This window comes from Bubalus bubalis, chromosome 3 (assembly GCF_019923935.1).
Source record: "Bubalus bubalis isolate 160015118507 breed Murrah chromosome 3, NDDB_SH_1, whole genome shotgun sequence".
Taxonomy (NCBI): Eukaryota; Metazoa; Chordata; class Mammalia; order Artiodactyla; family Bovidae; genus Bubalus; species Bubalus bubalis.
The window spans coordinates 134,996,856-135,011,797 of record NC_059159.1 but is presented as its reverse complement, the minus strand read 5'-3'; the positions used below and the strand labels follow the sequence as shown (position 1 = coordinate 135,011,797).

The 14,942-nt window shown below is 55.0% G+C and overlaps 1 protein-coding gene across 1 annotated transcript in view; it reads left to right on the top strand.

The window, feature by feature from the left end:
* Window positions 1–8,717: 8,717 nt before the first annotated feature.
* EBF2 (EBF transcription factor 2) overlaps window positions 8,718–14,942 on the top strand; it is a 221,597-nt gene continuing 215,372 nt past the window's right edge. The window contains exons 1-5 of the mRNA XM_006057336.4: window positions 8,718–9,259; window positions 11,697–11,853; window positions 12,918–12,981; window positions 13,253–13,308; window positions 13,815–13,888. Coding sequence (XP_006057398.1) covers window positions 9,129–9,259; window positions 11,697–11,853; window positions 12,918–12,981; window positions 13,253–13,308; window positions 13,815–13,888 — 482 coding nt within the window. The 5' untranslated portion in view covers window positions 8,718–9,128. The remainder of the gene's footprint in view (window positions 9,260–11,696; window positions 11,854–12,917; window positions 12,982–13,252; window positions 13,309–13,814; window positions 13,889–14,942) is intronic.

Below are 14,942 nucleotides of genomic sequence, written 5' to 3'. Positions count from 1 at the left end.
TATAATTTCTCCTTATTGGAAATTCATGAAATATAAATAAATCTCAAATTAAAAGAACCAAAAGACATTTGCAATCTATCAAATTAACAAATTTTTAAAATAAGAAAATAACTTCCAGGATTGAGCAAGACTGAATGTGGGGGCAGGGAGAGAGTAAATATTGTCTTTCAAGAAGACAATTTATCACTCTGTATCAAGGTTTAAGAAAAATGCATAACCCTTGATCTTGCAGTTTTACTTCTAGGACTTTATCTCACATAGTATGTGAAAAGCAAGATCTACAAAGATGTTCATCACAGTGTTATTTATAATGGTGAAAAATCAGAAATAACTTAAATGTTCAACAATAGCAATTGGTTGAACAATTAATAGTGTAACTTTTCTGGAAAATGAAATAGTATGACAATATTACTAGGAAAATATTACTGTAGGAAAATATTTAGTTGTATGGAAAATATACTATATTAAATGAGCAGAAAAGTTACAAATCAGTATATAGAAATCAGAAAGAAAGGTGAGAGAAAACCCACCCAAATATGAACAACCAATCTTTGTTAGTTTGATTAGGCGAGGTTTTGAATTTCTTTTGTTATTTTTGTTTCTATGCATATTTTTTTTCTGCATTAAACATGCATTGCTTTTGCATAAAAGGTGCAGTTAATAAGGAGCTTCTAGGAGGCTTTAGTACTATGGGATATAAAACTTCCAGAACCTCTTTCCTCCCCCGGACCCCCTCCTTTTCTGCTCTCTGCGTCTGGTTTCTTTCGCCTCTTGTCTTCCCTGGTCAGCTTCGCTGAACGCGGATTATAGGAAGCGCTATTCGGGAGTTCAGTTCCACGGAGACCGAGACCAGCACATAGCGTTTGGAGAGCCGCGTCCTCTGCGGAGCGCGCAGCGCGCGGAGGGGCTCCCGGCTCCCCATCAATCAGCTGGTGATGGCCACCCCGACGGAAGGACCTTTCCAGAACTCCTTGCATTTTCCTTCAATTCTCTGGAGGTTTTCGCGATTCCAGCACGCCTGCCCGCTTGCAATGGCCCCATAGCCAACCGCGCTCGCGTTCGGGGTGCGACCTGCCCACTGCTGCGGAAATGGCAGCGCAGGGTCTCCATCGCAGACTCCTAGGAAGTCCCAGCCCCTCCCCGGGGAAAGTGCCTTCCAGGCCCTCTGACACCCGGAGGCACCAGATAGGTTCCAAAGCACTTTGCTAGAGATAATTCCATGTTAAACAAACAAACGAACAGCAACAAAAATAGCGCCCACTGCAGGGAACAGCCGGCGCGGGCCAAGGAACTAAGAAAAGCAAGCCCGAAATCCTGCTCAAGGAGCTCACAGGAAGGGTGGGGTCAGGAGGGGTGGTGGGTGAAAACCACGCTCACAGGAGACTCACAGGCCCTAGTGACGTACAATGAACCAATATCATCCTGCACATTTTACCGATGAAGTTGGCGAAGGGAAAAAGGCATTTATTGAACACCTACTATGGGCCAGCTACTTTCACCTAAGCTACCTTTTAGTCGATAAGGCAAGTGAAGCCCTGGGGAAAGAAATAGGTCCATTTTACCAATAAAGAAACTGAGGTTCAAAGGAATAACACTCCCATTTTACGGATTAGGAAACTGAGGCCCCTAGGAGAAGGATCAAATGCCCAAGACCTCACTAGCAAATGCGAGGCTCTAATCTGGGTCTGAGGACACCAAAGCCAGAAGGGTTTCTCCTTTTTCACCCTGCTTCCCCCATAGGGACCACTTTGCGACCCCATAGATTGTAGCTCGCCAGGCTCTTCTGTCCATGGAATTCTCCAGGCCGGAATACTGGAGTGGGTAGCCATTCCCTTCTCCAAGGGATCTTCCCAACCCAGGGGTCGAACCCAGGTCTCCCGCAATGCAGGCAAGTTCTTTACCAGCTGAGCCACTGAGCCACCAGGGAAGCCACAGAAACCACTGCTGCTGCTGCTGCTCAGTCGCTTCAGTCGTGTCCGACTCTGTGCAACCCCATAGAGGGCAGCCTACCAGGCTCCCCGGTCCCTGGGAGCGCCCCAACTCGCCCCGCGTCAGAGCTGCAGAAAGTGCGGCACTCGAGAGGGTATTACTGCCTTTAGTCCAGCGCCCCCTATCGGGCGCAGCTGCCATTGCTCATAATACTGTTCAGGCGCTTCCCGGCCCTCGAGACAGTCCCCGCTGCTCACCCTCTAAGCAACTTGACCCCTGCTCGATTTCCTCCGTGAAACCACAGTAAGTGGAAATTCTGTCGCCCCTTCGAGGGTGGGACGGAGCTGCCCGGCCCGGTCTGCTCGCTGTTTTCCTAGCCTGTTCTGAAGTTTCCTAACCATGAATCCCGCCGCCCTGAAATGCGTGTCCACCTCCAGGGAGATGCGGAGGGGTTCGCATTAGCCAGAAATGGGAATTTCTAGCCCTCGGGCAGCATTTGAGGAGATCCTAGAGCTAGAAGTCCTATTTACACCGTTAAAGACAACGTGAAAGCATGCCTTGTACCCAACTGCCTTTTCCCGATTTTGTCTCTTGTCACGGAGGTATGTGGTGTGGGTGGAGGTGACGCTGAGATGTGTGTGTGAGAGGAGATCGCCTGGTGCCGACTGGAATGATATTCTGACTGGTGACAGGTTTGTAGCTGTACCCACTCCCCCTCTCCTCACACGCAGTCCGTGGCGGGGGTAGGGATGGGGAGTTGGGAAGACAAGTGTATTATGGGGAAGAAAGGTGGATCCGGAAGCCAAGTGTGCGTTTCGGAGGTTGGAGGAAGAGGTGACTTGTGCAGAGTGGGGAGTGGGAGCCTTTTGCTCACCCGTCCCCTTCCCAGATGGCTCTGACCCCAATGCGGGAGACTCCGGTTCGATCCCTGGGTCGGGAAGGTGCCCTGGAGAAGAAAATAGTTACCCATTCCAGTACTCTTGCCGGGAGAATCCCATGGACAGAAGAGCCTGGTGGGTTACTGTCCATGGGATCGCAAAGAGTAGGACACGACTGAGCGACTAACACACACACACACACACACACACACACACACACCAGATCGAGGAGGGGGTCCCTGGAGTGGGGGTCGCGATGCCCGCGGGCGCAGAGCACAGGGCGAGGTCAGGGCCGCGGAGCGCGCGTGTACAAGTGTGTACGTGCGTGTACGTGTGAGATGGGGCCCGGCGGCCGCGGTGGAGGGTAAGCTCGGCAAAAATATGAATAATCAACACATCGCTCACACCTCCGCAGCGAGCGGAGAGGGAGCTGGCGGGTCTCGAGGGCTTTACCCTGCCGGCTGGCAGAGGGGGGCGGTGCTGGGACCATTAGAAAAAGACGCGGGTGGCGGGGGGAAGCGAGGGTCGCTTCGGAGGAGCACATGTTATCTTTCTCCCTCAACTAAATCGAGAAGCCGAAAAAAAAAAAAAAGGGCCGGAAAGAGTCCCACTGAACTTTTTCTGTGTTAAGGCCTTAAGTTGCTCACCATTGTGTTGCCTTAGAAGTGGGACATCAGTAGGGGTCTTTGTTCCCTACTTATCAACTGAGATGTCACTTGTCACCTCCCATCCTCATTTCATTCAACTGTAAAGTGGGGGCAAATAGGTCCGTCTTAAAGTGTGGCTGTCAAGTTTAAAGGTGAGAAAGTGCCTGGCTTCGCAGAAGTGCTGGGTAAACGTCCCGCCTGCGTTCGTTTGTATCTTCCTTTCAGCCCTATTCTGCGGGAGACTTGCTCGATTGGGTCTCTTGATGCGGGTCAATTCGCCTTAATTCCGAGGTGACGGAGACGCCACCGCCTTGGTGCGCAGCTTCCTCCTAAAGGGGTTGCAAACGGCTGGCTTACCCCAGCACAGCCTCAAACCCGGGCTTGACGCAAACGCCACCCTATCCACCCAGGAAATCGGGTCCCCAGGTGCGCGTGGAGGCCGCAACAGGCACTTCTTTCTCTGTGGATCACCTGTTCCCCAACACACACACACACACCGTGGACCCTGCTCCGACGTCTGCGCTCCAAACGTCCAAACGCGTCATCTGCTTCGAAAATTTGTTCTGCTGACCTTTCCGCGTCTCTGACTCGGCTCCATCGCTCGCTCGGCACGGCCGGAACAAGAGAATGAGAGGGAAGGGTATTTCTAAGAGGGTGAAAGAGCAGGAGAGAAAAGAAGAGGAAGAAAAAGAAGAGGAGAGAAAGAGGAAGTGACTTTCTGGAGTTGTCGAATGTTAGGATAAAGCCCTCTGACTCAGTCCGTTTTCACTGGCCTGGGTGTCACATCGTGTGTCTAAAAAGTGTTTTTCGTCGCCTCAGTATTTCTGCAGCTGTTCCCGCTGGAATCCCTTTCACTCTGAAAAAATAAATCAAGAAGAGAATCTAAATTTTTACCAAATTGTCTTTAAAGGGCTCTGTTTGGTATTATGATGGAGTCCTGAAATATTTGTAGCACATTCGTGAATACAGTAGTTCCTGCCCCTCCCCCCACCCCGGGGAATTCTCATTTATGAAGCGTTCAAGTCCAATTTCAATAAGAAATTTGGAGTGGAGTTGGTGGATTTGGATATTTAACTGATGCAGAGTTGAAATCTGAACTGGAGTGGAGTTGGGTATTAAAAAAAATTATTTTACGAAGCATTGTGAGCTAAATATTGTCAGGGTTCAGAGTGAGCCAATCTATTTCTACTCAGACAAATAAAAATCAAAGGTGTCAACTAAAGTAAACAAATTGGAAAATTCACGTCCGAAGAGAGGTTTTCGGAGAGGGCTGCTTTTTTACATGTACAAAACCCAGACTGACCCTGCGGATCGAATTCCCTGGGAACCAGTCAGGCTCAGTTCGTCCGGTTGCTAGACCTAAGCGCCCCGTGTGTGTCTAGGGGTGGGGGTGAAGATCGGGCTCTGTGTGTGGGGGTGGGGTGGGGATGGGGGAGGCTGTTCTCACACCTTTAATTTCATCTCTGGGCCAGCTGGACTAGAACTAGGCCCAGAGAGCAATTTTCTAAGAAAAATCTCGGAACCTCTGACCCGGAGGAGAGACGCGGCGCCCAGGAGACTGGACTGAGAAAGAGACGCGGGAAACCGGCCTTAAAACCAATCGGGAGGAAATTGAACGTATCGCACCAAGATGCAGATGTGAAATTTGAACGCGGGGGAGGGAAACACCCGGGGGTTTCTTGGGAAGAGTAAACAAAGGAGGGGACAAGGGGAAAGACGGAATACCACGACCCCGACCTTGGTTTTGTGTAACTAGATGGTCAGGAAGAATTTTAATAATGTTCATCTAGGATTTTTCTCGACCCCGGCAAGGGGCGGAACGAAGCTGGCTGGCCCAAGCCCCGGAGGCGCGCGCGGGCTCCGCACCCCCGCCGGGCCGGGCTTCCCCGGGCCGCAGCTGCGCCTGCCGGGCCTCCGTGCGGCTCAGGGCGGATTTTTTGTGGCGTGTTCGAAAAGGTGGTTTGTTCGGGGGTAGCCGGAGGCCATCGAGATGCGAGAGACCCTCCGGGCGCAGCCACCGCACCGCTCACTCCATCGTTAACCAGCGCTCCTCCTCGGCGCGGGTGGCCGACTCTGCGCCAACCCCTTCCCCAAACCCACACAGACCTAATTAAACGGCAACTCGGGTGGCAGAAATGCTCCTTGCTTCCCGAAGGCCGAAGCGCCGCCTTTCTGGGCCCAAGGCTGCTCCCCCCGTTCCGTGACCCCTCTACCACTCTCCTTGCGCTAGCCAGGGAACTCGATCCCAGCCTAGAGGGAACTTGGTTGTCCGTGGCTCGAAGCCCACAGGGCCCGCAGCATCGTGGCTACCGTTCGCCCCGAAGGTCCTGCGCCGCGGTGATGGGGAGGGCACCTCTAGCGCAGCCGGAGAGGAGCGGAGCGGCTCCCCGCTACACCCAGGTCAGGGTTCCGGGGCCACGATTTTTAAAACTGCCTCCTGGCTGGGGACTGAGGCCCCTGAACTAGTCTCTGGGAGGTGAGGTGGGGGCGCCCGCCATGCGGGGTCGTCTGGTTTGGGGCGGGCAGCAGGGAGCTGGGAGAATGAACCAATTCATTCGCTTCCTAAGGGGCATAATTTGGGTAGCAGCTGGTGCGGGAGAGAAGAGCCAGTGTCCTCGACCCTGGGTCTGCCCTTTAACCCCAGCCAATACGGGCCTCAGGGGCAGACGGTCCGGGCCAGGTCCGGGCCCTCTGCTGCCTCGGGATCCCTAGAGGCTGCGCTCCGTACCTTTTCTGGTACTCTGCAGGTCAGAGACCCCCTGGGGATTAAAAAAAAAAAATCGCCGGCCTCCTCCAAAAGTCTTGAGGGCCTCACGGTCTGTTCAACACTCTCTGCCAAGGAGCTCGTTGGCTCCTCTGGGCACGAACCGAGGATGAAGATGGGGGGTGGGTGGTTACTTGAGGTTCTGAGAAATTTACAAAGAGAGTGGGGCTGGGGTAGAAGATTCCAGGTGTTTAGTTTTTGCAGGGATGAAATCACCCATAAAATCTGCATAAAATAGCTGAAACAAGAAGTAAGTTTCATCCTACAAAATTTTCCGCCCACCCTCCTTTCTTCTTTGGACATCTTACTTGGCTTTTACAACAGTCCCGTTCCATAGTTCCATATTTTTATGCCCAATCGCCCTTCACCCTTGCCCTTCTCGTCCAACGACACCAATCCAGAGCCCTGGGGTGGAGGTGCCACAGTTGACAAAAACCAGAGGTGGGGATTTCACAAGCTTTATGGTCCCTTACCCACAACCATCAACCACCCCAATCCTGGCATCCGGGTTTGTGTAATGAGGTTCCGCGCACCCTCTCCCCCTCCGCGTCGGTTTTCAAGCGAATCTTCGCAGTAGAGTCCCTTGCGCTTCCCGAGTGCGTTCGGTCCACTCAGTTAGGTCGCGGTTTGCTCTGGGAGTAGCGTGGAGGCGCAGATCCATAGCTTTCTCAGGAGAGCGGCATTGCTGAAAAGTGCGAGCTTCCTGTCCTCCCAGGCAAACGAGTTGCAAAGGCGCTGTGTCCTCTAGCGGCAAACTCTCGCAGTTCAACTGTGAGCGATCAGCTACACCTAAGGGATCTCGTCGGGAGTCAAGGCGCACTCAGATTTGCGTCCTGAGTGTGTGTTGAGGGGTGGGGTGGGGAAGTCTCCAGAATGAAACCCAGGCTTTAGCCCGGGCCCTCTCGGTAATGAGGCTGGGAGGCCCAGGCACAGCCGCTCGAACTGTGCGGAACAGCTGATTTGTCTCCTCTACGGCAGATGGTCTTTGAGCACAGATTTGCATTCATTGTCTTCAAATCTGTTTTCGCGCTGGTGTTCTAGATTTCAGCAGCAGATCTATGCACAGATCAGAATACAAAAGGAGAAGCCAGAAAATAACACCCAGCCAGGAAGATTTTTTTTTTTAATAGGCACCGCGAGCTGCCCGGCGTAGTTAAAAAGCCTTCTAGGGTTTCAGCTGTTTGGCGGAGCTTGCCGCCGCCTCCCGGCCCTCAGCCCGCGCGGCCAGCACCGTGGCGACCGCGAGCTTTGGGCAAAGTTTCCGCAACTGCCCCGCTGCCTCCCCGCAGCTCCTCTGCTGGCCCCCGGGGGCTTCGGGAACTGGGGGTGGGGGTGGCGGCGGGAGGGAATGGGGACCGGAGGGAGCTCCCGGGACAAACGCCGGGCAGCTCTCGCACTCAGCCTGCCACGGTCTGTCAGCAATCTCTCATCTGCACCGGGTGCAACTCCGGCTCGCGTCCGCCGGGGGGTATTTTCCTTAGCGCTCAGACCATTTCCCCCGACATCCTATTTATTTGAATAGCACTTGAGCCTTGTTCGTCCCCCTCCCACCACCCTCGACCCCGCTCCGCTTTCATTCATATATCCTTGTCTTTTAACGTGTAAACCGCTCACAAAATGAGTGTCACCAAGTAACTCCAGGAGACTCGAGAAAGCCCGTCCGGGGAACTGGGTTGCTCTCGGGAACGTTTGCACAAAACATTAAGTACATGTGGTCACATTCCGGTTCTTCATAGACCTGCACATAGAACCCAAGCAGCCCTGGGAATGAATATGCCTCCCGCAGGCTACGAAAGTTCGCATTTAGAGAGACAGGCTAGCTGAAGCTTCCAGCTGCCGTTACCAGACTTATCCGGCGCGCACCAGCCGGCAGGGCCGGGCTACCCGACTTCAGGGCAAGACTTGCGGGCCCCTATCACACACACACACACACACACACACACACACACACACACACCCCCCACACACACACCACACACACACCACCCCACACACACCACACACACACACCACACACACCCCACACCACACACACACACACACCCCACACCACACACACCACACACACACACCCCCCACACCACACACACCACACACACCCCCCACACCCCCCCCCCCCCCCCCCCCCCCCCCCCCACACACACACGGTTCGGGCTAGGACTCAGCGCCCGCAGCTTTCTGTCCCCTTTCACCTCCCGGACTACAGGCAACGCCGAGCGTGGCGCGCGCCGCCTAAGGACGTCGACCAGGCCTGCCCAGCGCCGGCCAATCCCGAGCGTCCATGCAAATGAGGCTCCTAATCGGGCCTCGGCTCCGCCTCCCGCGGCCTGGGGCCGTAGTAACCCATTCATGGGGCAGGCGTGCGGTTGTAACCCGGCTCCGCAGTGTTCGCAGCCACCGCCTCCTCTCGACTCCGGGTCTTCCCCTTCCTTATACTACCGATCCTGTTGGGGATTTTTTTTTTTTTACATTTTTTTTAAATTGGAACGGTGGGGAGGAGCAGGGAGGGGGGGGTGGGGGACCAGGAGGAAGGGGAGAGATTAGGCAGCGATCAATCTCCTCCTGTTTCTCCCAGAACAGGTGATGCTTCAAAATTGTGATCACTTTCTGGAGGCAGCGCTGCCACTGGAAGGATGCGAGCGACCTAAGGCGGAGGGCCTGAGGCGGCAGATCTGAACTTGCGAAGGATATAACCCAAACTTTAGCTACATCAGCCCGCACCTCACGCGTGGAAGCAAAGGACAGGTTATCTTTTTTTATTTTCCCCCAAGAGAGACTCAAACTTGAGCACTTGATCCCGTTTCTTGGATTGCTTTTGGAGGAGACGGCTTGGTGGCAACGTTGGGAAAAGCGAGGACAGCGTTGTAACTCATTTTTTTTTTTAAAGCGGCAGTAGATAAGACTTTTTAAATGTTTGGGATCCAAGATACTTTAGGAAGAGGACCAGCTCTAAAAGAGAAATCGCTGGGCGCCGAGATGGATTCGGTCAGGTCCTGGGTCCGAAACGTCGGCGTGGTGGACGCCAATGTCGCGGCGCAGAGGTAACGGGACGGCCGCAGAGTGATTCTGCTCGCGATCTCTCGCCTGTTCCCTCTCTCGCTCTCACTGTCTGTCTCCGTGTGTCATCCCCCTCGCTGGTCTCGCTCTCGCTCGTTCTCTCTCCTCCGCATCTGTCGCCCTGGCCCAGCGCGCCAGGGCTCACCCTCCGGCCGGCAGGTCGCTGCTGTTAGGGGAACACTTACCCCTCCACCAACACTCGAGTTTCTGAACTGCCTGGGTTCCCCCGCTCCTTCTCCGCAGACCACTCTTTGGGAGGAAAAATAACAAAGTAGTATCTGATGCTTCTCAGCTTGGTCCCCAGTCCTGGCAGGCGGGCCGGGCCAGGAAAGGAGAGTGAGGACCCAGACCGGCGGCCGCCGGAGGAGAGCCGGCTTCCCGGCTACTCTCGGGTTTCGTCTCGCTCCTTGAGAGCGCCTCTCCTCCCGCATCTTGTCGGGCGATTCCTGGAGGCCTGGAGCCCACGGCCAGATGGCGGCGGCGGCTGGAGGAGCCGGAGAAGCCGGAGCGCGCCTGCCGGGGAAGGCAGATCCCCCGGGCGCCTAGGGAGGGGGCAGGCTGGAGGGTCCGGGCGCAGAAATAAAACAGAGGACCATACGCACAGAGGCGGGGGTGAGGAGGGGAGAAGAGACTAAGCAGAAAAGACCAGGAGTAACAGTAGAAGGAACCACAGAGGGAAGAAAGGAGGAAAGGAGACGTGAGGCAAGCGCAGGGATCACAAGCCTCTAGTTATACGACTCCCTGAAGTTGACTTTGTTTTGAGCATCCTTGTGCAGGGGTAGGAAACGCCTTGTCCAGGCTGCCACCCCATGAAGACAATCTGGTTTCCCTCCCGCATCACCACTATGGAGCTGAGATGTGTGGTCTCCACGATCTTGTCTGCGGGAGACAGCTCTTTAACGCCCTGGAGTCCACGAACTTCTTCCCATGACTGCAGCCTCTCTGTCGGCTCTCCTGGCCAACCCTCTCTAAGTCCCGACACCGCGCGGAGAAATGACTCCTGTCCAGGCCAGGACTCCAGGTGTCCCGGTTAGAGCGAAGCGGGCCGCCACCCTTGGAGGAGAGGAAGCCAAAGTCGCTTCGCTCGGGATACCCGGACGGGCGGCAGCTCCCTCCCTTCTGCCTCAGCCCGGGGGCGCCAGTGTCCTGGAGCAGATGGCTCGCCAACGCGGCGGCGGCTTTCCTAGCCGTCTGGGGGACTCGCTGGGCTGCGGGCCGAGGGAAAACAGGCAGGACCGCAGAGCGGGTGCCTCGGCTCTGTCCCTTAGCCGACAACTTAAAAAACACCTCCTCTACTTTCCTCCTTTCCCCGATCCAGTAATTGTTAAAGTTGAAACAGGCAGTCCGATGGGGGATTCTAGTCAAAATCTTACACTCTTCAAAAGAGTGAAAGTACTGTCGCGCCCTGGGGACAGACGCCCGGCGACCCCAGCGCCCCGAGCAGCTACGTCCATCTGCTTGCTCTCCTGGGCGCCGGGTCTCCCGTTAAATGTGATCTGGCGGCCAGTTTGTCTCCGGCCGCGACAGGTCGGCGGGGAGGCGTGTGCACAGACTCAATAGGCTCCAGGGTATCTCCCGGTTCCGCCAACGCGGCTTTCGCGGTCAGCGGGTTTGGCCGGTGACGCCCAGAGATGCGGCTTGAGCCGGGAGACTGTCGGCTCCAGGCGAGGACGCGCTCTGACTCTTAATAACATTTCGGCTTCTCCCAAGTTCAGCAGTTCCAGGGGCGGGGTCCTCAGAACCACGTCGTCCGTGGTGGGCCCCGATCCCTGTACTGGTCAAGGGGGCTTGCGCCCTGCCCCTAGCCCGCGCGCAACTTTTCGGAAGAGCGAGGGAAGCAGGAGGTGAGGCCTCCCCGCAGGATTTGGACTTGGCCTCTATGCTTCCCGTCCGGCCCCCTCAGGGTTCTCGCGCACCGCCTTTCTGAGTGGTTTGGGAGGCGTTGTGGGCAATAGTGCCAGGACAGGTAACTCCAATGAAGATGAAGGAAAAGGGTCACTTCTTTCAAAGTGATGAGGCGCTTAGCCCTTATGCTCCGGGCCCAGCTCCGAATACTGACCCAGTCAGGGTAACTACTTGAGGAACAAGATGGGGGCGGCCCGAGGGGACAAGACTTGGGCCGCTGGGGGTGGAGAGGACCCTCCGGGCTTTGGTCTGCAGTCGGGGTTCCTTGGTCTGTACTAAAGGCTGGAGATTGAGCTCCCGGGAGTGGGATGCCCGCAGGCTGGAACAGCTGTGACTCCTCTAAGGAGTTCCTGCTTCTTAATAGTAATAGAAGAAAAGGGCCAGAAGGGTCCAGAAATCTGGACCGGGGCCACGGACCCTTAACTCTCTGCTATGTTGCCTGGGCCCGTTTGGTAACTTCGTGTCTTTCTCTCTTTCCTCGTGTCCTGTGTCCCCTCCGTATATCTTCATGCACAGCGGCGTAGCCCTGTCCCGGGCCCACTTTGAGAAACAGCCTCCTTCCAACTTGAGGAAATCCAACTTCTTTCACTTCGTCCTGGCGCTCTACGACAGGCAGGGGCAGCCGGTGGAGATCGAGCGCACCGCCTTCGTAGACTTTGTGGAGAACGACAAAGTAAGCGCAGGTCCTCTCTTCCCCTCGCGGGTCTCATAACTACCTCCTTGCAAAGCACTAAAGATCCCATCTGTCACTCCGGAGACTTTTCCGCTCCCATCAGGAGGGATGATAAATCGAGGCTTCTCACCCCCAGCCTCCTAAATCAGTAGGATTTCCCCGCACCTTCTCCCGCCTGCACCTCCCGCAGGGGCGCTGGTGGCTGCTCACCCGACTCCTGGATCGTTAGCAGAGCGTGGTCACGGACTGACCGCGGAGCAGATATCCTTCCGACAAGAACATACATAATTTAAACATATAGCCAAGGCTGCCGCTGCCCTTCTCCGGGTTATTTATTATTATTATTTTGCACCTGCGATCGCGTCAGGGTGGGTAAGATAGATACAAGGTAGAAACGCACAAAAACCAGTCTTGGCTTGCCGGACTACCCGCCCCAACCTTAGCCTTCTCTTCTACTCAGGTTCCCACACCAGTGCCAGCCCCCAACCCAGGCCAGGGTGTGGGCGCTGAATTGGAGCTCAGATGAATAGAATGTGGGAGGAAGGGAACACATGTCTTGCCTTCTCTGGGCTTCAGTCCTCAGCTTCCTCAGCTGTACAATTCAAGTTTGGGAGCAGGCTCCTCCTAGGGTTCTTCTTGAACTTGGGCCTGGGTCCCTGAGTTCATTGCCCCAAGCCTCCGGTCCTGGTGGGACATGGCCAAATGCTGCTCTCCCAAGTGACAGGTCCTTTCCTTTCTGCAGCATCCGATGGGTTAGGTGGGGCCTGTTTAAACGCAGCATGGATATGGTGTTGGGTGGTCCCCAGTCTGGGGGTTGCCTTTCTGAGGACATTTTTAAGGGGCAGGGACAGACTGTTGGAGAGGGTCAAATGCCTGGGAGCCTTGGAAAGTTTTGGAGCGTGGCCAGCGTCCAATGTTCCTGCCCTTTGACCCGGGCCTGGGCAGGGGTCTGTTCAAAGCTGCTGAGTGACCAAGAGAAAGGCTGTGGGAGTTGGGCTAGGGAAGTCCCTTTGCTCTTTTTATCATTTTGAGGGGATGGAAAGCAAGGGTCTCTGTCTTTTCAGGAACAAGGCAATGAGAAGACCAACAACGGCACCCACTACAAGTTACAGCTTCTCTACAGCAACGGTGAGCTCCTTGCGCCCCCTGAGGCGCCCGCGCCGGCCTCTTATAAGGAAGGCAGTTGACCTTGTCCTGGTCTTTGGCAGGCATCCTCCAGGACCAGGGAGAGCAGGGCTTCGGGAAGCTGTCTCCGAGCCAGGGGCAAGGGCGGGTGGTCTCTGAACCCAGGATGGCTCAGCTTGCACTCCGCCCTGGTCCCCCGGCGTCGGGACAGGTTTGAGGTGCCCGGGAGGGGCTCCCCAGCGCTCACCTCATGCCCGTCCCATCTCCCTGGCAGGTGTCCGCACGGAGCAGGACCTGTACGTCAGGCTCATTGACTCAGTCACCAAGCAGGTGAGCCTGGCAGTTCACTCCCCTCTTCCCCGCTCCTCGGCTTGCGGGCCCTCTATTCTCCTCCCTCCCCACCCTCCCTGTCTGTCTTTGAGATTTCCTGGGTCACTCTTCACAGCCCCTCCACATCAACTGACACTTTGTCTTCTCTGGAAAAAAGATTTTTTCCCCTCTCTCTCCCTAATTGTCCAGTTTCTTTCTGGTTGGGGAGGCTCTGGGGATGGAAGTAGGCAAACAGAGGGATGAAGAAGGGAAGGACTTATTGGGAGATTCAGCAGCAACCCCCCCCTCCCCAACCACACACAAACATTCCCTTTTGCAACAATTATGTCCTCACTAGGGCAAACTTTTCTGTTGGTATTTTGCTGGAGTTAACCAGGCACAAATCAGGTTCAGTGCGAGCAGCGGGGACTCCTAAAGAAGTGGTGGTTAGAGAGAAGAAACCTGATTCTGTTCTCGCTCTAACGTCCCCTTTTCTTTGTCCCTCCCTGCCGGCGCCTCCTTCTCAGCCCATAGCTTACGAGGGACAAAATAAGAATCCGGAAATGTGCCGAGTTCTCCTGACACACGAAGTTATGTGCAGGTAAGAGCCGTGTTTTCCCGCGGGCTTGACCGGAACGCGGGGCAGGTGAGCAGCTCGGGGCGCGCTGACTCGTCTGCGTCCCCGATGATGACCTTGGCGAGTGGTGGCGTGCTTGGGCGGGCGGCCTCGCCGGGACTTGCTCTTAGGACCGATTGGCTGGATTTCCTCCTTAAAACTCAGGTTCTAGGAAAAAATTGATCGGGACTCGAAAAGGCAACCCAAAACCACCCAGGATTCCACCCCCATGCGTGGCACGGGTTTGCTCCGTGGAAGACCTGCCGTCCAGCGGTCCGCAGAACGCGGGGAGGAGCTGGGCAGGCGCGGGTCGAATTTGGGATGGGGACTTTCCTTGAGCCGGTCGCCGTCCAAGGTCCGCACGGCTCGGTTCCCGCCGGTCCCGCGCATTCTAGGAGTAGATGTCCAGGAGGGGCCACTTGTAGAGTTACCGAGTCAAGGTTTTGGAACGACTCAGTCTGGACAGGCGAGAGAATCGAGCGGTCCATTTTGCGGGTGCTACTCCCTTGTCCCCCAGATGAGGCACCTGCCTGTGATGCAGGAGCGTTTTCTTCTTCCGGGGACGTTTCTTTCCCTAGATTTCCTGAGCCAGGGGAGTTTCTTAGGTCAGGATGAACTACCGGGCAATGGATGGGAGGAACTGGGAGAGAACCTCACCGGGTAGATCCGGGGTCTGGAGCAACAGCTGGATTTTGACGACCGAGTTGTAAAAGGTGCCATCTACCCGGATTCCTACACCATTTCCCATTTTCTTTTCTGAGATCAATTCATTCCATTTTGGGTCCTTTCTTCTGGACCAGAAGAAAAACAATTTTTTAAATAGAAGAAATTCATCTGTACATTTATTCATTCTTTCAACAAATGTATATTGAGTGTCTAATATGTGCTAGTTATGGGGGATCCCACAGCAAAGGAGAAAGGATATAGAAAGGAAACTCTGGGAAGAAGTGGTTATTTTACTATAAACATTTCAGTGTTTATATCCACACAGGGTTTTCTTCCTCCAAAATCTCTGATTGGAGAGAAAGCCTCAATTCTT